At 39.0% G+C, this 27,665-nt stretch overlaps 1 protein-coding gene across 15 annotated transcripts in view; it reads left to right on the forward strand.

Annotated features, from left to right (window-relative positions):
* Positions 1 to 27,665, forward strand: part of CAMTA1 (calmodulin binding transcription activator 1) — a 927,426-nt gene that overhangs the window by 312,285 nt on the left and 587,476 nt on the right. For all 15 annotated transcript variants that reach the window (XM_038376458.1, XM_038376466.1, XM_038376465.1 and 12 more), the window contains exon 4: positions 17,333 to 17,468. In XM_038376458.1, coding sequence (XP_038232386.1) covers positions 17,333 to 17,468 — 136 coding nt within the window. The remainder of the gene's footprint in view (positions 1 to 17,332; positions 17,469 to 27,665) is intronic.

Raw genomic sequence — 27,665 nt, forward strand, 5'->3', positions numbered from 1 at the left:
CCTCTTGCTTCTGTCTCTGCTGCCCTCACAAAACCAGTCAGGGACACCTCAGGTCAATGCAATCATCCGTGTATTTTATTTATAGTTCTTTCCCACCATCAGCTTACCATCTATGTCCAAGGTTTTACAGCCAGACTTCACCAGCAACAGACCAGAGCCTTCAGGGACCAGTCCCTCCCAAACTCTGGCCTTTCTCTTCCCCCTCTTTGGCTTCCCTCCTCCCAGCCTTTATAGCCCCTGGCTAATTAGGCTGGCTGCTGTTCCTAGTTGCCAAGCAGGCAGGGCCATTTAGCCAGCCCCAATCCATTCCCCTTGATGGGGGCTGCCATGGCAGGGAGCTGATTAAGCATTTCATGCCCAGCTCCCTGTCACAGGGAGATTGGAGGAATGGAGGAGCTGGTTTTCTCTGCAGTAACTGCCTCACTTCAGTCACTGACTCTGCATATGCCTTCTCCTTTTGAAGAACCAGAAAGCAAATGTTGATGTCCTAGATAATGGGTCTTTGCTGCTGGATGAATTCCACAGGTCTCTGATATTGTCAGATATGGCTGGGAAATGCACCAAATGTGATTTCCAGTTAAATGAACCAGTTCAGTGACAAGACATAAAAAAGATGATGCTTTTAAGCAAATCCACTGAGTATCAGAGATGAGGGAAATAATGGGACTGCACCATCCCGTTCAGATATTGCATGTACGATCCAGTGTGTGTTTGTGATTGTCCTTAATAAAGACTATATTTTGTCCTCAATACCCACTATATTTCCTAACGTACTCAAAGCGCTAGATGGAAATCCCAGCCCTTCATGAGCATGACATCCTCACAGATTTCTCTGGTCTAATCAACTGCAGTAGGGTATTTTGTAGTGTTTCTCAATCTTTTCCATATTGTATACTACTGCTTAAAACTAAAATGCTCTTGTGAACTCTCTTCCTTCTCCCACTCCCGGATCCACAATCACCATGCAGCATTCTGTTCTATACTGTCTGGGAAAAGGGGATTTTCAAAGGCTCCAATGGGAGTTAGGCACCCATCTCACCATGGTATCGGAACACCTTCCAAACTTAAAAATGAACAGAAATAGAAAATAATATGTGTGGAATGTGGTTTGAGTTAACTGTTGGAATTTAAACTTTTTGTATTCTCTGCCAATTTTTTTTAGCTGTGGAGCATTAAAATTTGTAGAGTAAACAGTGGGTTAATGGTAGGGGTTTCAAAGAAGAAGTATGTTTTCACTGTAGCTCAGGTGTTATAGGTACCACTTATGACCTTGTTATCTGAAATTGGGTGTCTGGTGACTAATTGCCACAAGCCATTGCAGCTTTCTTACTGGGAAGGCAAGTGAGTAAATTAACCTGTAGTGGTGTTGCATCCACTTATGCTAAAGTCAGTGGAATAGCATCTGTTTACCCCATTGCATAGTTATTCTCTGCAGTTTTTCTGAGCTCAAGTTCCTTAGTAAAGTAATAGGTTGTGGCAAGGTTTTTTCTGTTGACTTCCTCATTCTTTCCCTTCTTCTGGAAGAAAATGGTAGTGTTTGATTCTTCTTCCATTATTATGAGCCATCAACAACAGTGCTAAGGAGGTGCAAAGGCACAAGGAAAAAAAAACAGGCACATGTTTTGCACCAGTCTGGATGTTCAAAAGTAGAAATATGATTTGAAATGTTGAATAATCAAAGCTGGCACATGCTATATTGAATGCATGCCGTCACATGACAGGCCTTCAGCTACCAATCTAGCAACACAGGGCGACAATAAAAGGATAAAAACCACAGCTAAACAACAAACAATTTAACTTTAAGACTTAACAAATAAAAAAGCAACTTCTTTACTAAGGCCCATAGGAGGAAAAGTTTCATTAGCTATTTGGAAGCAGATCAGTACTCTTATATCTGGTGGCATATTTCAGGTAGTAGAATAAGGACCTGCTTGAAGGTTGATGAAGAGAGAGAATGCTGAACAGCCCACACCATACAGATCCTCTTGTTATTTGTCAAAGTTAAATATTTAGAGAATGCTCAACCAGTAATGCGTCTGTTTTAAATGTGTCACTATTTCGGGAGAGCAAATGAAAACTTTATGGCAACTGGCACTTTCCCTGGTACCCCAGTCTCAGCCACTATGTGACTTGCTGCTCTGTTGAGAGCAGATTGGAAAGCTTAGTAGCAGTGACAGATCTCCAGAGCTGGTGTCACTCCTGCCTGTAACTTGACAGTTAAACATATTGGTCCTGGCTTAGATGCCACTTCTTCTTGAAAACATTTGCTTTGGTTTGGACACACACAGTGCATGCTGCTTTTAGTATGTTTGTTATGACAGTGTTAGAGAGCATACCTGAAGTTCTTTGAAGCTCAGACACAGCCCATGTATTTTGTTTAATTTAGGGCTGATGCCAAAATGATTGATTGAGGTTTATAAATATCATTTTCATTTCATGTTCTGCCTGTACAAACCCTGCTCTTATGCAGTCTGATTTACATTATATTCTCTAACATAGCTAAGAGCTATCCATTATTGCCCATGATCCCAGAAATCTGACCTGGAGATGGAAAAGCCCTAACTGTAATGGGGCCCTGAACCTGAAGGAAAAGATGCAATTTCCTTACCAAGAACAGGTGATAGAAAGTGTCCTTGACAATTTTCCCCACCTGAAAATCCAGCAGTTGAAGATCGAATGGGTCCTGTAGGTTACAAACCTTAGAAACACCCGACGCTGTGAAACTGGGGCCACAAACCTGCATTTGTGTTTGATTTTTGAGGGGTTTTAGAAACTAAAATTGACTAACACAGCAAAAATATTGAGAAGCTAGTCTAATGAATGAGATAAGGTTTATTCTGTAAATTGTTTGGGATAGATACCAGTAACATCAGTCTGTCAGCATCATGGGGCAACATTTCCCTGGGCTCAGCTGTTGCTAAAAAGGGGTTCCAATGTGTTGCTTTAGATACAAACTTGGGTGTCTATTCTGCAAGATCTTACTCATGTGAGTAATCCCATTGCCTTCAATAGGACAGTGAGGATTACTCAGGTAAGGAAAGGCTTCTTGGCTCACCCTTGCACATAGTCTTAGACTGGTTTTCAACTGTTGTGAGGAGCCTGTTTCTCAGGACTAATGCGAAGAATTTGTCCTCTTCACTTATTTTTAGTTTCTCTCTTTCATTCAAGTGGGATCCTAAGTTCGTGATTTAGTACAATGATTTTATTAAAACCCCATGTCTCTTTTTGGGATGTCCCTTGAAGTCTCCAGCTGTCAGTTTCTAGTCAGTTTCTGCACCAGTAGTTATGGCCTTTGGGAATGGAAATTAATTTCCTTATATTATCATGCAAAGATTTAGAAACAGTAGAGAGCCTCCCCCATCCCCCAAACATATGGTAGCTCCAACTACAGAGAACAGCCAACAGCTTTGTAGGAATAAGAAATAATGCCATCCAGACGGTTAGCAGGAGTCGTTTCTCAGTATCATGCTTGGAAAACCACACTTTCAGGCTTTCCCTATGTAGCGTGTGTTAACTGAGTCACCTTCTTATACCTTATTCATCTACCAGAAGCAATTTCCTGCTTTACCATTGCCATAGTTAAGTTCTATGGTCAGATAAGAGGATTTTCCTGCTTATGGGTTGGGTTAAAAACCATAGTGGAAAAACTTTCTGGCAAAGCCCAGTTCTGTCTTTATGTATTGTTCATGGATACCATTGCAAGCAAAGCATCTCATCAGAGAAATCAAATCAGACTCAGAATCAAGAGATATTCACATTCCTCCTAGTATCCTATAGAATAGGTCTTATTGCTTTGCAAAGAGAGTAAACTTTGGCACACAGCCTTCACCCTGACAGTATTTTTAAGGAGCATTGTCAAGGTTGGTAAGCCTAACATTTGTCCTAATAGCTTTGGTTTGGTTCACGTATCACCAGCCCCTACGTCTATCTGCTGGCTCATTTTCCAAGACTTGGATTGTTGTAATTGTCAGAATCCTTCTGGCTTACAGGAATGAAGCAGGCCGGGAGGCAGTGTGGGACGACTGCCAGATATACCTGTATACTGAGTTTGGAAGATCATACATTGGATGAACTGGGATTTCATTTATGCTTCAGCCATTAGTTTGATCTTGTTGAAGTGGCCTCTCTCTTGTTCTGCATGAGTTGGAGCTAACTGCAACATTCTCTGCCTCATTTTGGAAGAGCTGTTCATAGCGTTTTCTGGATCAGGAGGGAGGAGGTTATTGCAGGAGTCGTTGATGGCTGTTCACCGTAACATGTCCCTTTAAAAAACCTGAGACCTAATTTTTATATTTGTATAGTAAAGAATTGATCTGCTCTAAATACCTTTCACAGATTATTGAAATAATTGCAGGGTGGAATAGAAAATAATCAGTTTTAGAGACCAGCCTTTCTAGAAGAAGGGTTTGGGGTGACCTTACTCTTTTGTCCCAGAAAACCAGAGTCATTGTTAGCTTTGCAATATTTACAGCATGCTCTCAGCCACTCGAGTTCCATAGGCAGTAAAATGTAGTTTTCAATTAAATGATGTCTGACATTTACTAACATTTTATGTGACAATTTAGAAGAAACTGGTTGCATTAAACAGCCTTATTAATATTGCAGTAACATGATTAGGGGAACTTCCTGGTCATTTAGACCAACAAGGCTTTAATTTATGAGTTCAGTAGAATGGCTATGAAGTGTCTATTGACCAGCATACCTTTACCACAATTCATACTGTATTTACTGTCCTAGTGTGTTTGTGTCTCATAAACACAATAAGGCCATGTTTCTTTGGCTTTCATTATCCAAACATCAGAGTTTAAATAAAAACAAAACAAAAAAAGAGACTAGATATTAAAAACAGAAAATGGACCTGTATAAATTAATTCCGGCCAACTTGGTTGCTGAGCTTGGATTTGGTCACATTTTGAAAGTATCCCTGGTTTAATTTAGATCCTAGATCTATTGTCTCTGTTGCAGTTTATGCCATCAGTTTGTTTCATTATTCATGGCATTTCATGCATGCATTGTGGCAAACTCAGTAGTGGAAGCGGCTTATAAAAAGCAAATGGAGGTGGACCCATCCCTTTGAAAAAGTGATAAATTGCTAGGAAAGTTACACCAAAGTGGTGGTGTCAAACCTGAAAAATATAGATTTAACTTGAAGAATTCTCTGTAGTAGAGATCTTGGGAAATGTTGAAGAGCTCATTCACAACATTATTTTGCTGAATTCCACTTGATTTTTATGTACTTCAGTTATCTCAGAGGGGTGTTGTAAAGCTAAATTAATTAATGTTTGCTGAGCATGCTGAGATCCTCAGATGGAAGGTGCTACGAAAGTGCAGAGTATTATTACTTTATTAGGAAAAAATGCAGAAGGGACCTTTGCAGTATGTGTGTGTAATGTGTGAGGGTATTACAATAAAAGTTTAGGTTTAAAGGGAAAGATTGAATTTAGGTAGTTTATACCCCCAACCTACATTAAAATTGGTGTTAGTAGCTAGTAAAATGTTCTCTACATCCTCCCTTTGTATTTTTTAATGTATAAAAGAATCGGTTGCTGTGTCATCGATGGATCAAGTCACAAAACAAGCTGGCAAACCTTGAGGAACAAACAATTTTGTGGCCCCTTGTTGGCTATCAAATCATGTTGAATTTACCAGGGGCACCATTATATTAAAAACATTGAATAATAATAGTGAGAGCCCCTTAAAAATGAAAGTCCATGAATAGAGGTAGTTGAAGATCGGCATTTCCATCCTGTGGGATGTTCTGAGATTTTGAAATTTGATTTTGTCCTGAATCAGGATAAAAATTCTAAATCTTGTGTTTTTTTTGGTTAAATAAAATATTATAAAATACTTATTTTTGACATGATCAAAATGTTTAGTTTCGGTAAAGTCAAAACACTTTGTTCTGACTTTATCATTTTAATTTTTATGTTCTAATTAATGTACCATTTGAAAGGAAAAAGGGCAGCATGTGCGGGAAGCTAGTCCTGCAACCACCTGAGCATTATTTGTGGTGAGGACACACTGAGGACATCAGCCTTAAGGGCTGTCAATCTGGAACCTTTCACCAGCATAGATGCATTTACTAAATGAGGTGCCATCCTATCTATTGGACTGCTTTGTATTAATGTATACACTTTCCTATAGCAATGAAGATGAGTTTTTTCACCATTTCCTTTATTAATCACTTATTTAATCAGCTTTTGAATAAGGATCTGAAAAATTGCTCAGGAGTAAACGTTGGTGAAACATCCAGTTTTCTGCCTTGGCCTCTGGGATACTGAGATTTAAAAGCCAATTAGTTGCATATGAATTAATATTTTTCAACATGTTATTCCATTTTTAAATATTTTTATCATGTAGAATAAAGGCAGGTGTCTGGCAGAAAAAAATTATCCAAAACAGTCCAGAGATCCTTGAACTGAAGCTGTATTACATGAAATGCAGTGTTGGTCCCAGGATATTAGCGAGACAAGGTGGGTGAGGTAATATATTTTTTTTTGGGCCAACTTCTGTCAGTGAGAGAGAAATACGTTAACTATTTATGCTAAACAATCTGTTCCACCTTCTGTATTTAGCTGGGACACTCTGAGTACCTTTCCCTAGCCCTGAAGAAGAGCCCTGTATAAGCTTGTCCAGTAGTTGGTCCAATAAAAGATATTACCCCACCCACCTTGTCTCTAAGAAACAGAGTGACATCCTTGTGGATTGTGTCAAATTTCACCTTTTAAAGCATATATAAGAAAAGGGCCACCAGTGTCTTTATCACCAATTTGGGAAGTAACATAGTTTGGACAAAATTATCCCATGTGCCAAAATATTTATTTATCTGATAGCCATGACAGAGAGAGAGAGGAAGACAGACATCTCAAATCTCATACATGCCATGACAGAGTGTTTTCTGCTTCATAATTATTCTTCCTGTCCTCCTTCCCCCAGGCCACAAACAAGAAACCTGAGGAGACTTGCAGGCAGCTTTTAAATGCCACAGAGTCATAAAAGAAAAGAAATCCATAGTTATAACTTAAACTTCATCCTTAAATTACTCTGTTCTATTTCAGTGTTAAGCAAATTGTGTCATACAGAGCTGATATCCAAGCCCCTCCAAATGGGATCAGAATTAATGATCACATGCTCTTTCTTGACAAAGAACACCACTCTCCACTCTATTCAGGGCTTTTTCCCTTTTTCTTTTTATAGTTTATGAAAAAATATTGTGGGCTGTTCTTCTGTCCTGGGTACTGATAGATTGCTATGTGAAAGGGTGGTTCTTCCCCGATCAGAATGGGACTCGTCCTGATCTCTTTCATTAAGGAGTTCCAGAACCTTCTGCTGAGACCACCACAGACCATGGCTCACAAAATGCTCACCCTAAGCTCTGATACTACAGCATCCCCTTTGAATGGCAGCTAACTTAGTGGGACTGGATAGCAAGGCCATCCAGTGGGGCTCTGCTCTTGGGCAAGGGTACATAGTAGTAGATCTGATTGCAGGAGTTGGATGTTTTTGAATCTAGGGCTCCAATCTTTATGTAAAGCATTGTGCACATCTGTGGTGTTGCTCAGTAATAATAAATAGAAGTGCCATTTATGAAGTTTCTGCATTGTTATTGTTCCTGTACTATTCCTTTATAACATTTATATATCATAAATAAAACAAAATCTTCTAAAAGATTTTTGCTGAGTGTGAAAATCTCCATCCAAACACATGGGATTGTTCTCTTCATCAGTTTTTAGTTCATCGTTGCATTTCCCTCCTGCAGAACACCATTTGATATGGTTAATCCTCTTTGCTAAGAGATGACAGATTAATTTTTGTTTATATTTGTATTAGATTATTAAGAAATTATTAGTCTATGACAAGTCAGGAGCTGTTGTAAGGATGAATTGTCATTTCATGGACACAAGGTTTTTTCAGAATATATAATGTGAAACTTGTGTTACACAGCAGTGGTTTCCTTCTGAAACTATCTCTGATGCATTTTCTCATTCATTTAAGATAAGGGGAAAGGTCTGACTGAAACATACTAAAGAATCTCAGAACTATTACTGCTCCTGCCTTTTAGTCTGTTGTGCCTAGGTATAAAATGTCCAAGAAAAATTTAGCAATCTATTTGTTTTCTAACTGTGCTGTTAATGGAACTGAATGATTGTCAGCTTTGTTAGACATTACATTGCAGCCATCTTGGATTCCTTCCTTTTCTTATATATTCATCTTTACTTCCTACCGGGATAAAATCCGTGCTCCGTTGAACCCAATGGGAAAACTCCCATTAATGTCAGTGGAGCCAGGATTTCATCCCATATTTTTATATCACTGTCTGTTATGGCATTTCCGTAACAGGCAATAAGATAGGCATTGATACTGTAATTTCATCGGAAATGAAGATTTTTTTTTGTTTCATTTGAAATTTTCTGGGACAAAAAATTAAGATTTTTTCAGTCAGCTCAAGTAATGAGTAAACAGTCTGTATGAGCCAGCAGAACCCATTTACACATATATTTTCCCTAGTAACCTGATAAGAGGACGTGGTGTTAGACACACACTGCTAGCATGTTCCATCCAGCGATTATAATTATTTATAAAAAAGACTGACTTTGTGGGCTGAGAACACCTGTGTGCTAGATTTAAGCCCAATATAAGGGCAAGCTACCACATTGTGAGTGCCTGAAAAACATTTTATTCAGATGAAAAATTAGCAGCCCTGTATTACTGGCATTGCTCTGGGCAGCACAGCTGTAGTAATTATAGATAATTTTTGGTTCACATAACACATGCTTTCAATATTTGCATATCGTTAGGGTCAGTTTCCAGTGCCTCTCCACTTAAAGGGATACAATTAAATTACTTTATTCACCACTTTCCTTTTGTATCTCTGGTTGATAAATGTATTCAGTGTGCAAGACCGTAGGATGGAAAAAAAGAAAACAGGGCTTTCTGCTGGCCTGCGTTTGATTAATGACCCACTCCAGAGGGGATAGTCTCCCATCTTTTCTTTTTATTAAGTGTACATTAGGAAGAATGACATCTGATATTAAGAAATATATAATTAATAACTAATATTAACAATCAATCAATAATGCATAATTAATTACCAACAAATGTAGGCAACCTATTTCTTTAAATATGTTATAAAAATTATATCTGGACTCTTGTATTTTATGTAGTTACAATAATTCCTGTCTCCCTATTTTCTGCTCTCTTGACCAGTGGTTTACAACTATGTCTAAGGGGTCTGCGAAAGGTTGTCATTACCATAGAACAGTGGTTTTCAACCTGTGGTCTGTGGACGTTTGTGGATCTGCAGACTACGTCTCAAATTTCCAGAGGGGTCCCCACCTCCAGTTGAAATTTTGTAGGGGTCCGCAAATGAAAAAGGTTGAAAACCATTGCTCTAGACAGACATGTTCATGAAAATTCAAGATTGCACATGACAGTAGGTACTTGGAAATAAACTTAGTCTATATTTACACAACAGAATTGCAGATATTTGCTTAAAAATATTTTCCTTTTTCCACACTCCCTTTTTCCCGCTCTGAACATATACCAGCCTTTCTCTCCCTAACAAACCTAGGAGGCTCTGCTTTGTATTTCAAATTTCAGCCTGGAGTCCATTTCCTAGTGCGAGAAATGGTGAGCGCTGTAGTGAGAGTGTGGGGAAGATTTACTTGGCTGCCAGTGCAATATTCCAGGTCAACCCTGCAGAGGAGGAAGGGACCTTAAAGGATAAATACATGTGAAAACAGAAACCACTTTTCCATTAACCTCAGTTGGCAACAGGCCCCTTGAACAGTATCAACCAGGCCCCACGCAGCATGGTAAGCCTCAGCTCAGCATCACCAGAGCAGCCTGGGGGCCTGCATCTCATGGGCTGCACAAACCCATCTGCTCGGTCACATCACCCCTTCCCTCACGTTGGCTGGGCTCTGAGCAGCAGGTGCAATTCCTGCTGCTGGCCTCTGGTGAGTGCTGGTCTGCCTCTCCCATCTCTGCTGGCTCTAGGCTCTGTAGACCCCTCAGGAGGGAAGGGGACTGTGGCTAGTAAGGAAATGATGGGCAGGGTGGTGTTCCAGTCTCCCAACCCCCGCACAGGCTTTGTATTCCCACTGCCTCTCCCCACCTCAGGCTCCCAGAGCTCCCCACACGCCTAGGGCTCCTACTGCCTTCCCACTGTTCCCCAATTTCCCCCTTTAGGCTCTGAGACTCCACTGACCTTGGGCTCCCCCAGACCCTGCCCTCCCCTGACTTGCCCTCCCCAAGCTCTCAGAATCCATCAGACCTCCTTATGTAGAGGAAACTCCAGTGCCACGCATGCCAATGTTTGCTTAAACATTCTCAGATGTGTATGTATATATAAATATATCCCTTTAAGACCCATCTGATGTAACTAAAACATGTGAATAAAATTTCCACTTAAAAAAATAATTAGACTCCAAGCTTTCAAAATTTGACAGACCTTATGTCACAGCTGCTTATATAGTCAGCTAATTACATGCTCAGCTATAGCTTGGTCTATGGGTCAGAATTATCCAGGAGATAACAAGGAGATATATTTGGTTTATCAGACATTAGTGAATAAATTTTAGTTCTAGATATTAAAATGCACAAGTAGAGAAATATTACCTAGTTTTAATAACTATGATGCTTTCTATTGATGGAAAGCTGGCCCAAATATAGTACACGCGTAGTTAAAAGCAAAAAGTAATTTTTGAGGTACTGGTTTTCTGTAAATATAGTAATTATTAGTAGAACTATGAATCGTTGTTTTTAAAATACTGAAAATCACTTATATGTGAAACATGACAAATATGTTCCCAGTATTCTTTTAATTAGCTTGATCCTATGTTAGCAGTAAAACTGTGAGAGGAGCTAGATCTTTCAATATTTGTAGATTATTTTGCTTCATATTCTTTCCATTATGTAATAATATTAAAATACTATTTTATTATTTCCAGTATAGACTTATTTTAATGAAATGAAGATGGCTGTGGAGCTGCAAACTAGGAGCTAATCAAATAAAGTAAATTGGTGTTTCCATTCTAGTGCTACTTATTATTGCTATGGTTCCAGGTGAAGAATAAAAAAAAGCAATTGCTTTTCATATCTGATTTAATTTATTTCCCTTGCAAACCTCCTATAAACATAAACTGGAATCGTCCAGTAAGAAACTATGATCACAGAAGAATCTAAGTTCAGGTATGCAACTTTCCTCCTCCTCCAATCTTGAATATCCTGTAAAAGTTTGAGTGGTATTCCTGAATGTAAGTATACACGCAAAGCATTTAGATGAGATTGGGTTTTGTAATATACCGAATGTGCGTTCTGAGGATTTTTATCAGATCTTGATCTCTTCAGCCTTGCTGTAACCATTAATTTATTACTCCTGGCTGTGTTTGTGTGAGACAGAGATAAGCACCGGACACATACCTTCTCTATTTTTTCTTACAACAAGAGAGAAATATAGGAACAATTTATATCAGGTTAAAATTGTTGCTCATTTTTATGAAGATATCCAAGAAACAGCTGTTTTCTATAGGCATTAAACCAACTTGAAACACTGCTGTCAAAGTCAGAGCTTTCCCAAGATTTGTAAAAGGCTTTTTTTAAAAAATAGAGAAAACAGGAACAGAAGGTTGTAACTTACTAGACTTTTAACCAAACCATATTGGCTATGTGTTGTCCAGTGACATCTTACTCTGTTCCGTGCTGTGTAATAGAAGGAAAGTTGTGTGTGTGTGTGTGTGCGCGTGTGTGTTTATTTCAGCCTTGCAAAATCATCATGAAATTGTACTAGGCCAGGTACACAATCTGGACACCCACTCATGCTGTAATGATGATGGTAATGAGAAAATGAATGATGATCTAATCACCCATCAAAAAATTACTCAGCCCAATCAAGTGGGTGTATAGAACTTTTCATGATTGATTTCTATATTTAGTGTTTCGTGTAGTTCCTTGTGACAAAAGTAGCTGTAACAAAATCAAAGTCAAAATGACTCATTTGTTAGTCTCTAAGGTGCCACAAGTATTCCTTTTCTTTTTTCAAAATGATTGTCTCACCCTTCATCAATTCAGCATATCCAATCAAACAAAACCATAAAGAAACTAAGACCATATTGATAGTGCTAGTGATAATCTGAGAAAGCACGTAAACAGAAACATCTGGGCTGATGAAAAAGAATAATAGAATTGTCATATGCACGTTAAAGATCATAATTAAGGCTACATTTATGGAAATCAGTGACTTCCAGAGACCTCCATGACATTCTCTGCTTCATTCCCTGGGGCTGCAGGACTCGAGCTGGCAGCCAGTGGGGCCCTGGCAGGGTTCTGGTGACAGGCAATGGGAGGCCCCCTGCAAGGTTCTGGTGACAGCGTTGCATGGGGGGAGGCAGAAGCTGGGGATGTTCTGTTTTCTCTTTGGGAAATATAGTCACCCTGAAGCTTCCAGCTGGTGCTGGCAGAGGGGGAACCCCACAGTTCCCAGCCACCACGGTGGCAGGGGAAACCATAGAACCGCAGCAGCAAAAGTCACGGACAGGTCACAGCTTCTGTGAATTTTTGTTTATTGCTCATGACCTGTCTGTGACTTTTACTAAAAATAAACATGACAGAATCTTAGCCTTAATCATAATTCATCACACTCACCCAAAGACTTGCATGCCCAGTGAACAGAAGGGGTGGTGGGACTGAACCCCCCAACAGCCACGTATTCGAGCATTATCAGGGAAGAAGAGAAATTACTCAATGTCACCCTGTGAAATCTCTGAGTGAGGAAAGAGCAGAACCCTTGCAGAGCCACCCCATCCACACTAATGTAACATTCCAGTCAAATATCGGAGCGGTAGCCATATTAGTCTGGATCTGTAAAAGTGGCAGAGAGTCCAGTGGCACTTTATAGACTAACAGACATATTGGAGCATAAGTCTATAAGGTGTCACAGGATCCTTTGCTGCTATTTCAGTCAAAGGTATCAGAAACCACTGTGACACCTTTTGACATCCATCACTAGAAGTAAATCATCACTCAAAGGTATCGATACCATCTCCATGCAAATCCTAGTCTAAATCTGTCTTGCATAGGTTTCCTATTTTACCATAGTATCTAAGTGCTGAAACCAAACTGATCAGGATTGAGGAGCTTTATGGACTCCAGAAGTGACTGGAGCTGCCCCATCACTACTTTCTTCACAATCTGCCCTAAAAAGGTGGTGATTTGTGAGCATGAGGCATTCTTCAGCGGGTATGACAAACACCAGTCTTTGAGGTTTTGAAGAGAGTTTGAGTTGACAGGTGAAATGACTAGAACTTTGTAGAATAAACACTAACACATATGTAATATCTGTACTGAATTAATCTAGCACTATCTGCAGCTCTGTCAAATCAAGACTGTTGTTTCATTGACGCTAAAAGGTTAAATTTTCAGAAGGTTGTATAGCAATAGAGAATGGAATCAACTTTAAGAATCCTTAGTTCCGGTACACTCAAAAAGTGGTAGATGTGGTCTTGAGAACGATGCCTGATTTAATCCAGTTAATTATAATTGGTAGAAGAGGAAATAAATTTTTTATTGCTAATATCAGAATGTCCATAAAGCCCTTCAGCTGAGAGATAGTTGGGGTATAAACTTCCTGGTGACATCCAGCTCTGTCTCAGATGCTTAGGTGTGGAAACAGGTAGCAGTTATCCTGCTGCACAGTAAGATTAGCAGGAAGGAGCGTAAAACATTTGACATTATTCTGCTCAGTTGAGATCTTATTACAAGATGCCTGAGACACTCTGCTAGAAATGCATCCGATGAAGTGAGCTGTAGCTCACGAAAGCTTATGCTCTAATAAATTTGTTAGTCTCTAAGGTGCCACAAGTACTCCTTTTCTTTTTGCTAGAAAGCTGATGGTGAAAAAATATTGTAGGTATGAAAATGGCCCTGTAGCATATATGAAGAGTGCGAAGAGATGCTCAGATGAAAAGGGCTGTTTACCTGCCAGCTGCTGGTATTAGTAGTAGTGGCTAAGCTATCATTGGGCTCCTTTCTTTTATATTTCTTTTGCTGTTTCATTGGCCTTAGAAAGCACTCAGGTATCTTTTTTGTTAAGAATACAATTAATATTTTGTTGTATTTTAAATGAAAAAATCCTGTGTATTCAGGCACTATGAACACAGAATACAAAGTGAATACAAATCTCTAAGGTTCACCCTTTTCTTCCTATCCAGATCACCAAAATTCTCATCCAGGCCTTCATCATCTCTGATCTTGATAACTAAAACCGCTGCCTCTCTGGCTTCCCTGTTCCCACTCTCCAGTCCATACAAGAGCTAGCTCTGTGGTTTGCCTTCCTTTTCCACTGCTCTGACCATATCACCACCTCTTTGAATCCTTCCACTGGGTCCAAATGTTTCACTGCATCACATTCGAGTTTCTTGTTTTCACCTTCAGGGCCATTCACAAATCTGCCTCATTTTACTTCTCTTCTTGTCTCTTATTGTGTCACTCTCTCCACACCTCCTTCCATTCTGCCCTGTCCACATGGAACATCCTCCCTGAACTGATCTATAAGGCTCCTTGCTCTCTCCTCCTTCAAACCTCTCCTCTAGACCCATCTCTGCTGAGATGCTTAAAATCAGCTAATTAATGATGTCTTGGGGCAGATGAGAATAGTTGGTACTTAGGAATTGCACATGTATACCTGAGACTATAACCATCTCTCCTCCTGCTCTTTGTGTTTTGGTTTTCTTAGGTTTTGAACTCTTTTGGACGGAAACTTCATGTATGTTTGAACTGGGGCTGATTGTAGCCTCTGGGTGCTATCTAAGTATAAATATTAACAGAGTAATGCAGGTGTGCAACAGAGTTGATATGGAAACATTTCATGACCGTGTGCTGGTCAGACTAAAAGCTCTTTGGGGCTGGGACTGTAACTTGTGTTTTGGCATCCACCTGGATGAGGCCTTTAGGTGCTACCAAGATGTGTGTTAAAATGTTAATAAAAGCTCTCAAAAGCCCAAGCAAACAAAGAAAAATATCAGAGAAATTGGAGATGTTCATCTTGATGCTCCAGCCAGTCTGAGTAGCAGGTAAGGAGTATGGGTTTGCATAGTATTAATTACTCACATCCCAGACTCTGGAACAGCCACTTCAGTTCCTAGCAACTTTGCATTTGGAGAATTGTGCACTTAGGCTGTACATGATCCTGTGTTTTATTCAGGTGCTTACAGTAGCTTGGCCCAATACAAGGCACAAAGGAAGTCATGTTCCCCACTCCCTTTTTGAAAATGAGGTGGTGATAAAATTTGAGTTAGGGTATATAGACCTCACAGAAGAAATGCCAATATGGTGGATATTATTGTTTGTCTTAAAAGTGACAGGAAGGACACTCTGGCTGCTAAAGTGTGTCTTCTCTATATTTACAAATAGAATTGAGTCAGGTTGCTTGGATATGGTAGGTTCATCTTCATGGTGAAAGAGATCTGAAGTAGTTTCTTGTCCATGTTAGTTGTGTTCCATATGGTGGGTATGATTCTACATACCTTGCAGGGCATTATTTAGGGAAAGAGATGGAAGGCACATTAGGTAGTATTTCAGAATGAACATCGCTTTACTTATATACATGAAGGTGAGGCCCAAGTGCAGAAGCAGAGAACAGGTATGTTGTTTTGTTGCAGTCTCTCCACATTATTTGTGTGCTTTGTTTTGACATGCAGTAAAAACAAGGATATTAGCTTAGTCTAGATCATTTCAGCTGGGGTATGGCTCAGAAGAAACATGTCCGTAACAGATGGTGTACAATGATGACCTGAGCTTAATTGAGTATTTAGTCCAGTATTGGTGTGAATTACTATTAACCCTATTTACAACAGTTACTGTTTTGTTACTGTATTATTCCTATGTAATAAAACATTCATTACATGTAACCACCTTCAAATAGTGGCACTCTGCATTTTTACAGAAAATAGAGGGTGAAAATCTGGATAAGATGATATTCTTCTCTTTTATCATGCTGGAATGGCTATGTATGAAGCATAAAAGTAGGGGGGAGGGGAAGATCTTTTTCCAGCTTGTCTAGGTATTGCTTTTTTCACCTCTGGTGTGGCTTTGAAACCACAAGCCAATATTGTATAAAACAGACCACTTAATTTGGCTTGTTTAAAGAGTTTTCTTGGCTGGGAGCTATATTGAAATTCTCTGCTGGCACTGAAAATGTTTAGTAACATTTGTTAGTTCCAAATAATTCTTTGCTCCTTCTGAAAATACAGGTGCCCAGACAGAAATATGTTTTTTAAAATTGCATTCTGTAAAAATTGGTGTGAAGTATATTGTGTAGATTTTTCCTCAAAGGTTTCTGTATGTTAATTTGTTTTGTTTATACAAGTTCAGGAGTTTTACTTTATCAAATGCCGCCAGCGAAAGCTTTTCTATGAAAGTTGTTTATTGCTGCTGCTCATGTTGTTGTATTTCTTTCCCTTCTTGGTATTCCAAAGCCAAATTACTGTGACTAATCTACCACGATAAATTTTTGCAACCATCTACGTTACTGATGTCTGCATGTGATGCATGGTGTCTTTCTAGTGGGTTTTTTTTATGTTACAGAAAAATGGCATTTCTGCTATATCAGTTTAGCATATGATGAAACATTTCAGCGAAATATTGTAGTGTGCCAAAAAGACATTAACTACTGTAGATTGGACAAATAGTTATGCTTACCTATTGATATCCCAAAACTTCAATAGATGATTCCTAAGTGGAAAATGTGTTCAGGTAGCTTTAAGTTAAGACGATGAACAAAAATGAAAGAGCTATTTTAGGTCTAACATTGATCTAAAGTGTGTTCAATGAATACCATGTATTCTGGTATAAATGAATGCCTTTTCTATTTATTTTTTGCTAACATATTCATTCAACTGCTGTTAAACCTACTTATTACCTAATCCTGGTTGATGGATTAAAAGATGTGGTAGAAGTTCCTTTAAAAATAGATGAGAAACTGTGTACCATAAAATAGCCAGCATCCTTTCTCTTTCACCTTCGTTTTCTTCTATTTTTAGAGCATAGCTCAGCCTATGGGTAATATATCATTGTCAGACAGTGGATAGTACTGACGGGATCTTTTTTTATAACTCTCATTGACACATTTAATTCATTAGGTACAAAATCCCAAGTCAATTTTTGCAGACCATAAAACATAGTTAATCTGGTGAGCAGCAATCAAAGGTGAAAAATTATGTTAAGCCAAATGTAGAATATTACTTTTCTGTAGAGACTTTGTTGTCTAAATATCTTTCATCATAAATTTTTCTAGTGTGTTTCTTTATATAATTCATCTGTTTCTTGTTTTCAGACCACAGAATGGTTCTATGATACTGTACAACAGGAAGAAGGTGAAATACAGGAAAGATGGATATTGCTGGAAAAAGAGGAAAGATGGGAAAACCACCAGAGAGGATCACATGAAACTGAAGGTCCAGGGTGTGGAGGTAGGAGAACAAAGGGTTTGTCTTTCAGCGTAAGGAGCAGTGAAAGGGCAGTACTTCCATTAATTGCTCTTGTTAATGTAAAGTTGTAAATACTATATTTGTATTTGCTGAATTCCTGTTTTCCCCCTAAAAATTAGTATTATAGTAAAATCTAAATGTGGCTTCACTTCATCAGACTATTGCCCACTCTATAGTTAAGGAGTCAGAGTGCTGGTGAAGATATTGAAGTGTTGGAAAATGTTTTTTCCAAGGTGCATGCTTTTCTACAGCAGTTAGTTACAAAGGCATGCAAACATCTCAAGCATTGGTTGCTAATCATTTACAAGTCTTATCTCTCTTAGAAATGGGTAAGCATTCAGTGCCTTCACATGTATATGATTAATATGCACTTACTACCTGGTGACTGGTTTCAGAGTAGCAGCCGTGTTAGTCTGTATCCACAAAAAGAAAAGGAGGACTTGTGGCACCTTAGAGACTAACAAATTTATTTGAGCACAAGCTTTCGTGAGCTACAGCTCACTTCATCGGATGCATTGGTGACTGTCATTCAGAATTTCAAGTAGCGCACTGTAACTTTCCCTGATTTTACACAAAGGACCTGATTTTCCTCCTATTGGAAACAGGAGTGGAAGTTACATTGACTTCAGAAGGAGCAGGATTGGACCCTAATTCAAGGCATGTTTTGAAAGTGCCTCTTATTGCTCTGCTGTTCTTTGCTGTATAAAGTCCTGATGCTGATGTAGCTTATAAGTTATCTCCTAGAATATGTATATTTGCACTACACAGTGACTCCTTGGAGCAGTTGCCTTTTCTTGGATCAGGAAAAGCTATTCAATTGCATTAATATTTTGAATGGGGAAGTGGAGAAAAGATACATTTATTTAAATCTCATTTTATTTTCTAATTTTGTCAAATGGGGAAGTGCCCCTGGTTGCCCAAATAGTGGATCCTCTACTAAAAATGATTTGCTTTGCATCATTAAGTCCTCCAAAACACAAAAGACAGGTTTACTCCATACTTAAGATCAAAATGAGGAAAGGGCTTAACAAGCATCAAGAAAAACTCCAATCTATGAAAGTGACTAGAGAATTGTATGTGTGTGTGTGGGCATGCTCCTGCATGCATACATGTACATCCTTTTCCTAGAAAGATCATTCCTGATGGAGGCCTCATGAGTTTCATTAATATATTTAAATAATCATTATTGATGGGATTGTTTGTTTGTTTTCAGTTTATACCAACCATGTACCTGTTCTAATAGACCCAATGCTGCTCTCAGCTGTGTGGCTGTAACTGCTATTGTAGTTGATGGCGATGTATAATCAGTGTCTCTAGGCACATATAACAATGGTAAATCTGTATTGACGCCCAAATGAAGTGCATTACAATAACCTCATCCAAAGGTGACAAAAGTCTAGAGTACTGTAACAAGGAATGGTCACAATCTTTTTGTCAAGTGCAGATTAAAAGAACTTTTGACCACTACATCTGTCTGGTCATCTAGAAGCAATAAAGTTTAGTAACAAAATGGGCAGCATATTACCTGCAACAATCCCTTTAATTGTTACTACCAGTGAACCCCACTTCAACATTTGCTTAACATCAAGTTTGTTAGTAATTCTGTTGATGTCATTGGGAGTATTCATGTGGGTAAAGTTAAGCACATGCTTAAATAATTTGCTGAATTGGGACCCTAATGAGCACCACCTCTGTTTTATCCAGATTGAGCGTCAAACAGTTCGCTACCATCCAAATCCCAATTTAGATCAGAATTTGGGAAAATTAAAAAAAAAAAAAAGCATCATCTGAGTGATGGTACTACAACCCAACCTAGTGTACTATCCCCTCCTGTTTTACTGTAACCTTGAGATGTACTCTAGGAATGATGTGCTAAAGGAAAATGTGAGCCCAGTTATTTTTTTCTGCATCTGGTATTGTGTTGCAGAATTTACTGTTTACTGAATTTACAAGACCACTTGAGTTCAATGGATTACCCTACCATACTGAAGTTTCTGCTAGGCGCATTATCATTATTACATTTTGCAATACATATTATTGAGTTTATTATGTTTAAAATAGCATAAAATGGGTTTTGTTATATTACACCAGAGATTCAACTTTGGTCTATAATTTTAACATCTAATACCAATATTTTTTATTATGATGAGCAAAGAAAAGTTACTATACTACAAATTCTGTAAACTCCTTGCTCAAGTTTTTCCACAATGAACATTAAAATGCAGACTATCAAAACCAGGCTCCAGGAATCCCATCTACAGAACTGTGACCATTGATTAGGACACTCATGACTATAGATAGCAATTTGTCTTCAGCCATTTTTTAAAACAAACCCGGTGTGATGCAGTGATTATTTACGTTATGTGAAAAGCGTCTACTTCAACTGTTGCATAGTCATAGAGTTTAAGGTCAGAAGGGACCCTTAGATCATGTAGTCTGACCTCCTTTACATCATAGTCCATTAAATGTCACCCCGGTAACCTGTTTCGAGCACAATAATTTGTTTGTCTAGAGAATAGCTTCCAGAAAGGCATCCAGTCTTAACTTGAAAAGATCAAGAGCTGAGGAATCAACAATTCCCTTAGTACTTTGTTCTAATGGTTAATGATCCTTACTGTTAAAAAGTATAACTTATTTTTAATTTGAATTTGTCTTGCTTCAGCTTCTGACCATTGGTTCTTGTTCTGCCTTTCTCTGATAGACTAAAGATCTCTTCAGGAGCCAGTATTTTCTATCCATGAAAGTACTTATAGATTTAATCAAGTCACCTCTCAATCTTCTTTTTGATAAGCTAAACAGATTGAGCTCTTTATCTCTCACTTCGGATAAGGGCAGAGCTGAGGTCACTGCTATGGGTCTGGAGGGCTGATAATTTTGGATGGACAGCAGGGGAAAGTTTTTTCCAAGTTTCATATTGGGTAAACAAAGCAATAGGCAAGCACGGCCTAGGGGCTCAAAGTCAAAATGGTGAAAAACTGGTAGAAATGTGCTTGGCATTAGGGCTCATAATTGGTGGAACGATATTACCATCCAAAGATATCCCTAAAGTGATTTGGAATTCCCAAGACTGAGTGACTAGGAATCAGATTGACCATTTATATATGTCGATATCATAGATTCCACAACTGTAGCTAGTTTCCAGATAAGGATGCCTAAAGTCTGGATAAGTGAAGACACATGGAACTATGTGAAAGAAAGGAAACCAGCCAAAACAAACTCTTCAAAAACATGTCAAGAGAAAGGAAGGAGCAAAATATATATATACAAGAGGATAAAAAAACTGTGTGTGAAGAGACAAAAAGAAATACACAGATAGGAATGCCAAAGAAGCTCAAGAGGCTGTTGAAAGACGTGAGAATAAAACACTTAATCAGCTGACTGGCAAGTTTGTCAGCTGAAGTATCTGTGAAGGATAACTAAGGAAAGACTTTAGCAACAGAAAAAGAGAGCCACAGATGGAGCACTTTCAAGAGGTACAGAAAAGACCAAAACCACGCGAAACACTGGCTTTGACAAAGAAATGAAACACCCGCAGTTAGAGAACTCAACTAGAAGTGGGCAAAATGTTTTCATAACATTTCACATCACAAACATAGAAGTGAAAGACTCAATAAAAAAAAGTTAAAACTTGGGAAAGTTGCAGGTGAAGATCATGTCACTAGGGAAGTGCTGAAAGCTTGCAATGATGAGACCATCAATGAAATCATTGAACTCTTCAACAAATATGGGAGCAGGAAAAGCCTCCAGAACAAAGGAAAATAGCATTCTAGTCAAAATACCAAAGAAAGGTGATCTAAAGCAATTGCAAGAACTAGTGAGATGTTTCACTCCTTTCAGTGATAGGTTACGTTTTCTGTAGTATCATCTTAAGCAGAATAAAGGATGTGATTGAAGCAGAGTTAAAGGAAGAACATGGGGGGGAGGGATAGCTCGGTAGGGGGGAGGGAAGTCAGTGGTTTGAGCATTGGCCTGCTAAACCCAGGGTTGTGAGTTCAATCCTTGAGGGGGCCATTTAGGGATCTGGGGAAAAAATTGGGGATTGGTCCTGCTTTGAGCAGGGGATTGGACTAGATGACCTCCTGAGGTCCCTTCCAGTCTTGATATTCTATGATAATTGAGAAGGCCATATGTTGACCAGATTTTCACCCTATGAGTAATAGAGGAGAACATTGAATGGCAAAAACAACGTATCATTAACTTCATAGATTTTAAGAAATCATTTGAAAGCCTCCATCATGATTGACTGAGGAACATATTGAAGTGGCATACAAACAAAAATAATTAATATAACCAAGGCTTTGTATCAAGGTGCAGCATTCACAGTTAAAGTAAATGCAGACTTGAGAGTCCAGTTCAATGTAGACACTGGTGTCATACAAAAATGCATTTTTGCACTGCTACTGGTTGGTATTGGCATTGACTTCATTATGAGAAGAAGTGTAGACGGATATAACACAGGCATCAACAACAGTACACTAGATTTAGAGTTTGCTGCTGACATTGCTCTTTTAAGTGACCGCTCATGTGAAGACTGAAAGACTGCAGCATTGCAAAAAAAAAAAAAAAGTTAGGAAAAAACAAATCTAGCGGGAGGCCCAGCAACTCCCTTCCCAAACATTACTTTAGAAGGCAAAGGAAGACAAGAAATTAGTTAATTTACATATGTTGACAGTAACATGCAAGCCAATGGGGATGTCCGGAAGGAAATAATGTCACTAATTGGCAAGGTGACAGCACCACTTACAAGCTTAAAGAAGATTTGGTTATCAAAAATCGGCAACGTAAAGATCAATCACAGAATCCTCCATTCAAATATTATTTCCATCTTAGCACATGGCTGTGAAAGCAGGCAATAAAGATACAGACAGACACCTAAAAGCCTTAGAAAGCAAATGCACTAGAAAAATACTTGGCATTACATGGAATGAATTCATTTGGAAATAAGGCACTCCTTTTTAATGGTGAGAATATTTAACCATTGGTACAACTTACCAAGTGTCATGGTGGATTCTCTATCACTGACCATTTTTAATTCAAGTTTGGATGTTTTCTAAAAGATCTGCTCTAGAAATTATCCTGGGGCAGTTCTCTGCCCTGTGCTATCCAGGAGATCAAACCAAATGGTCACAATGTTCCCTTCTGGCCTTAGATTCTATGAATAACAAAGGCCAAGATCCATCAGATATTTCAGTAACCCTTTATCTCTAAAGTTATCCAGAAAAGAAGATAGAAATATTTGGACATGTGTTAAGAATGAAGCCTGAGCATCTGTCATGGCAATTGTGCCATTGAGCAGCTGGAGGAATGTGCCAAAAGATCTGACGGAAATAATCTCTTCATAGAACAGTACTCAGAGAAGGAAAATTTATGGAATTAAACAACGTAGAGGGTACGCACAGCATGGCCCAGAGATAGGATAGTCTTATTTGTGCCGTGAGCGACATCTGATGCCATGAGAAGGATTCAGATTCAGAATCGAATTAATCTTTCAAGTTCCTAATGTTTCATATTCCTTCAGTAATGAAGAGCAACTTTACCCATAGGGGATGAAAATTCTTCTCCAAGGAGTCAGCACAATTGGAGCTGGATGTTGTTTAGGTCCCTACTTTGTACTAAAATGGAAGACTCTTTAGACCTACAAGCATTTAATCATGATTCACTTTGGGAATCCTGAATGTTAAAAAAATGTCATTGCAAATACCATAGCTCACATGATTAAATAGATTTCATCTAAGACTTCCAGCAGATGCAGGATACTCTTCCTAAGTTTGACATACCAATAGTCTATTGTAATGCTTTATGTAGATGTATATTGAACTCTGTTAATCATTTCAAATAAGTCTGCTTCCGTATCAAACAGTGCTAGTTGTAGGAATTCATTCGCTAGCTGTTTTGGCGTATTTTATCTGTAAATCAGTTTTATTTTTGTGGAAGGTATTTTGATGCAGTATGTTTCCTCTTCATGCTCAAGCAGGAACTCCAACAGCCTTATTATCTATAGTCATAAATTATTATTTTTGAGGATGGATTTTTTTCTTCTCGGATCATTAGCTAGACCACCTTCACTTCTGGGGCCATGACTCCTGGGTGGTTTCTAGGTCACTTGGCTGACAGTTGCCTTCTCCCCACACTTCCTTGTGTCTGCCATGGAAAGGGATAGCTCATCTCCTGGCTACCTGCATTTTGACTGTTGATCTGTTCTCCAGACACCTAGCTTGCCAGTGTACACTTCTGGTTCCCTCACTCTCTGCCTGGAATCTGGACTCCAGTTCTGGCTCCCTTACCCCCTGGTGTCTACTTCCATGAAACAGTGCAAGGAACATGCATTTTCCCACTCGTAGGGAAAGCTGGAGAGCAGTAGGTGGAGCAGGGAGACTGAAAATATAACATTTGGCACTGGTCTACAACAAAATAGCGGATTCCATAACAGAAATGCTGGATTCCAGGGTATCTTTTTTTTTTTTTTAAAGCTAAATTGTGTGGCTCTGGAGTCCACAGGGCCTTGATTGAGATGAACGGAGAAGTTGTGTGAAGCTGGCTAGTGTCTGTCAGGTGATATAACTACTCGGTATGTATATCAGGTGCTTAGACGTTGTCTTAAGTGTGTTTATTTTTGGAGTGGTGCCTGTTGGTATGAGTACGAGCACAGTGCAGGAAAATAGAAAGCCCTGCAAATCGTTCTGTAAGGCCCACATTCTGCTCTCCTCCCTCCCTCTGGGAAGTAGTTATCCTGAACTCTGACTGCTTTCACAGGGCCAGATCATCCCCTGTGGCATTGGTGGTGGGGTGGGGAGAGAACACAAATTCTCATGCATTATTCCATGATGGAGAAGAAAGCAGACAAAAGGCTGTGGGTCCTGCCCCTACTCTGGGGGATTAGGTGTGTCCCTTAGCTGAGTTCTTGTGGCAACCGAGATTCCCCCTCCTTGCTTCTGCTTCCTCCAGGGCCTGAGGCTGCAGAGGGACTTAGCAGGTTGCACTCTGTTTCTTGGGGCAGCTCCTGTGGGGAACACTATGCATCTGATCTCCTGCTCCAGTGCAAACCTTGCATCCTGTAGGGAGGGCTGTGCAGCATCTGGAGCCCAGTGGGAAGGGATGAAGTGCTGCGGGGGCATCTGAGTCCTCTGCCTTTGATACATGCCACTGGGCTGTATGTGTTTTGACATACTACTCACCCTGACTACGCATGGCAGAGTCAGGTTATAAACTCTTCTTATATATGTTCCCTCCTGTGCTCCTTAATTCTGCTCAGTAAAGCAGCATCATATGGATTACCATGCTTAATTTTTAATAATCCTTAGCAATTTTTAAATATTCCTGTCAGGATTCTTTTTCTCAAGATTAAATGGTCCAAATCTTGCCAGTGTTTCTAAAGTATTTGCTCCTCTTTTGCTTGTCATTTTTGTTGCACTGCACAGACCTCTCTCCAATTTAATTATCACCATTTTTTCTACTAAGATGATGAATCTAGACCTTGTACTACTGCAGATGTGACCTAATCAGTTCTTTAGTAAAGATATAGCACAAGGTCCTTAATCATAGAAGATACCTATCTTGATACAAGCCTATTAGCCTTCGCCACTGCTCCTGCATGCTGGCTGAACATTTAAATGTTGGACCTATGCAGCTTCCAGCATTATTACATATGGTGCTGTGGTTGTATTGCTCTGGGCTAATAAATGGAGGGAATATCTTCTCTATTAAGTGTGTAGGATTAAGTATCAATATTGCTATAATTTTGCCATTAGATGGCCTTAATTTTGTGAGTCTTTGAGGCTCCCACACCTGCCTGATTTTTCGCAAGCATTGTTCATATTTTCCCAATGTAATTGCCAAAAAACAACAAAATGGCCACACTAAGTAAGGAAGATGAAGATGATTACTAACCATTTGAACCCAATCCCTCTCCTTCGCTTTCTTTTATGGCAGGGGCATAACTCTATACTCATCCTGTAGTTGGAAAAGCATCTTCATTCCAAAGGACTGTAAAATCATTTGCAAACCCTCTGCTTGCAAGTGATGTGTTCTGTATCTTCTAGTGGCTATGGGAAGTGCCTCACCTCTGGGATAATCCCAGGCCCACATCATCCATCCCAAGCACTGAAAACACCCTGAATCACTCCCTAGCCTCTTGTAGGATGATATCTTGTTGCTGCCTGCTAGGTCATTTGGCTCGCAATCTTAAATCTCAGTAACAACCTTCAGTCTGAATTGTAGACAAAGTTCATTGTCATTTTCGTGACTTCTAAATGTTACTCACAGAAAATTAAATATTGTCTTAAAGTTTATGATTAATTACTAGTTTAACTCACAACACCTTTTGTTGTGTCAGGCATGGAGTTGTGGTCTTATGTTTCTGATCTCATTCTAATTGGATGTTCTTTACTCGGACACTTGCATAACAGATTTTAAAAAGCTCCTTCTAAAGTTGGGATGATATTGTAGTTACCACATTAGGAATTAACAGGGCATGAAATAACTGTCTGCCTCGTGGCACTGCCAGATCATTTCAGCTCTGCTTGCAGCCAGAAGATAAATAGGTATCATACTTTTAGCTGATGGAAAAATACTTACAAAGAAGCCAGCCAAGAACATTGGTAGTATCCAAGTCAAGTTTTTAAAATGGCAGTTAATAGGCAAAAAAGAGAAACAAAATTGGCAATAAAATTACTGATCAGGCAAATTCTTAAAAAGGGTTTTATATTTAGTGCATTTTTATTATGAATTACTTCTTGAATGCCCTCAGCATGCTTTGTGCTGTGCTCATTTTAGCTTTTCGTTGGAAAAAAAATCTTTTGAAATCAGTTTAGCTCAACTACTTATTTTCAAGATGTTGATTAACACAGTAGAGGAGAATTTGGTGCATATAGAGAATACAGGTAAAGCAACTTCAGTAAAGCTAGAAAATGTAATAAAACTTGCTTAATTTCTTCTCTTGTATATCAGGGTGATGATGAATAACTCCATGAGATTCTTAATCAAAAAGTTGTCTAGGTTAGCATCATTGGTCACTGTTTCTTCCCGTTACCTTTCTTGGTTAAACCATCTTCTAGAAAAGTTTGGCTAAACCAACAGTGAGAAGTTCACTTGTCTTTCCCTAAATATCTCTTTTCAAGATCCAAATCCATAGTCCTTCTTTAATTTCTAATTAACTAGGATCCCTGGTGATATGTTGCTAATCAATTCACAGAATTAAAAAATTTAACTAGTAAGTGGTGTGTTGAAATAGCAATAGCATATTTCCCGACTGTCACTGCTCTGAATTTACAGATGGTTGGTTCAGTTAATGTATTTGCCTTTCCTTGTGCATGAATCTATCTCACTGTCTATAAATTGCATGTACACCTGAATGCATAGTAGAATGTTGCTAAAATGAATGAGGTCATATGATCATAGTAATTCAGGAAGAGGTCTCCTAATAATTGGGAATTCTTTTGCCTTTTAATCTGCTAATAGGATCAAGGGCAAAGGGGGGAAAGAATGGGGGAAATGAGAAGAGAGAAAGATGCTGGAAATGCAATGAGTACTACAGCATCCAAAAGAGAACAATTCCTGTATTTCTGGATCTCAGTGGAAATCCTGGTCCTAGGCAAATACTTTTCTGGGGCTTGATCTTTCGATGATGCACATCTGTTAGATAATTGGTGATGGAGCCATGCTGAAGTCCAGGACATAGTAATAACATTAAACAGTAGCAGAAGTTGAAAATCTACTTTGAGACCATTTGGTTGTATCATGCTATGAGGCTGCTTTCCATTCTGGTACCTCTGATTAACAGGTTGATCTGGACACTAGAAGGGATAACTTAGATACCCACCAAAGGGAGCAAGCTTCCTTTTGTTTTAAAATTGTGAACCCGAAAGCAATGAAAGTAGAGTCAATGGAGAAACCGACAAGGAAAAAGAAATAGAAACCCTGGAATTGCCAGTTTTTCTCTGAGCTCACAAAGTCGCCTCAATGGGTCTAACTGAGCAGTGAGCTTTCTAATAGCCCATTGGGAACTTGGGGAAACCAACCAAATGCATTTTTATTTTTGACCTTAGCCAATTTGAACCCAGGTCTGCAAAGATTAGTCTGTATATTAACCTCATGTCCCCTCCTGATTCCAAATGTAATTGGGAATTAATACTTTCTCCTGTCCTTAAATCACTTGCGTCTGGGTACACATATAGGTATCTG

The sequence above is a fragment of the Dermochelys coriacea genome, chromosome 18 (assembly GCF_009764565.3).
Source record: "Dermochelys coriacea isolate rDerCor1 chromosome 18, rDerCor1.pri.v4, whole genome shotgun sequence".
Lineage (NCBI taxonomy): Eukaryota > Metazoa > Chordata > Testudines > Dermochelyidae > Dermochelys > Dermochelys coriacea.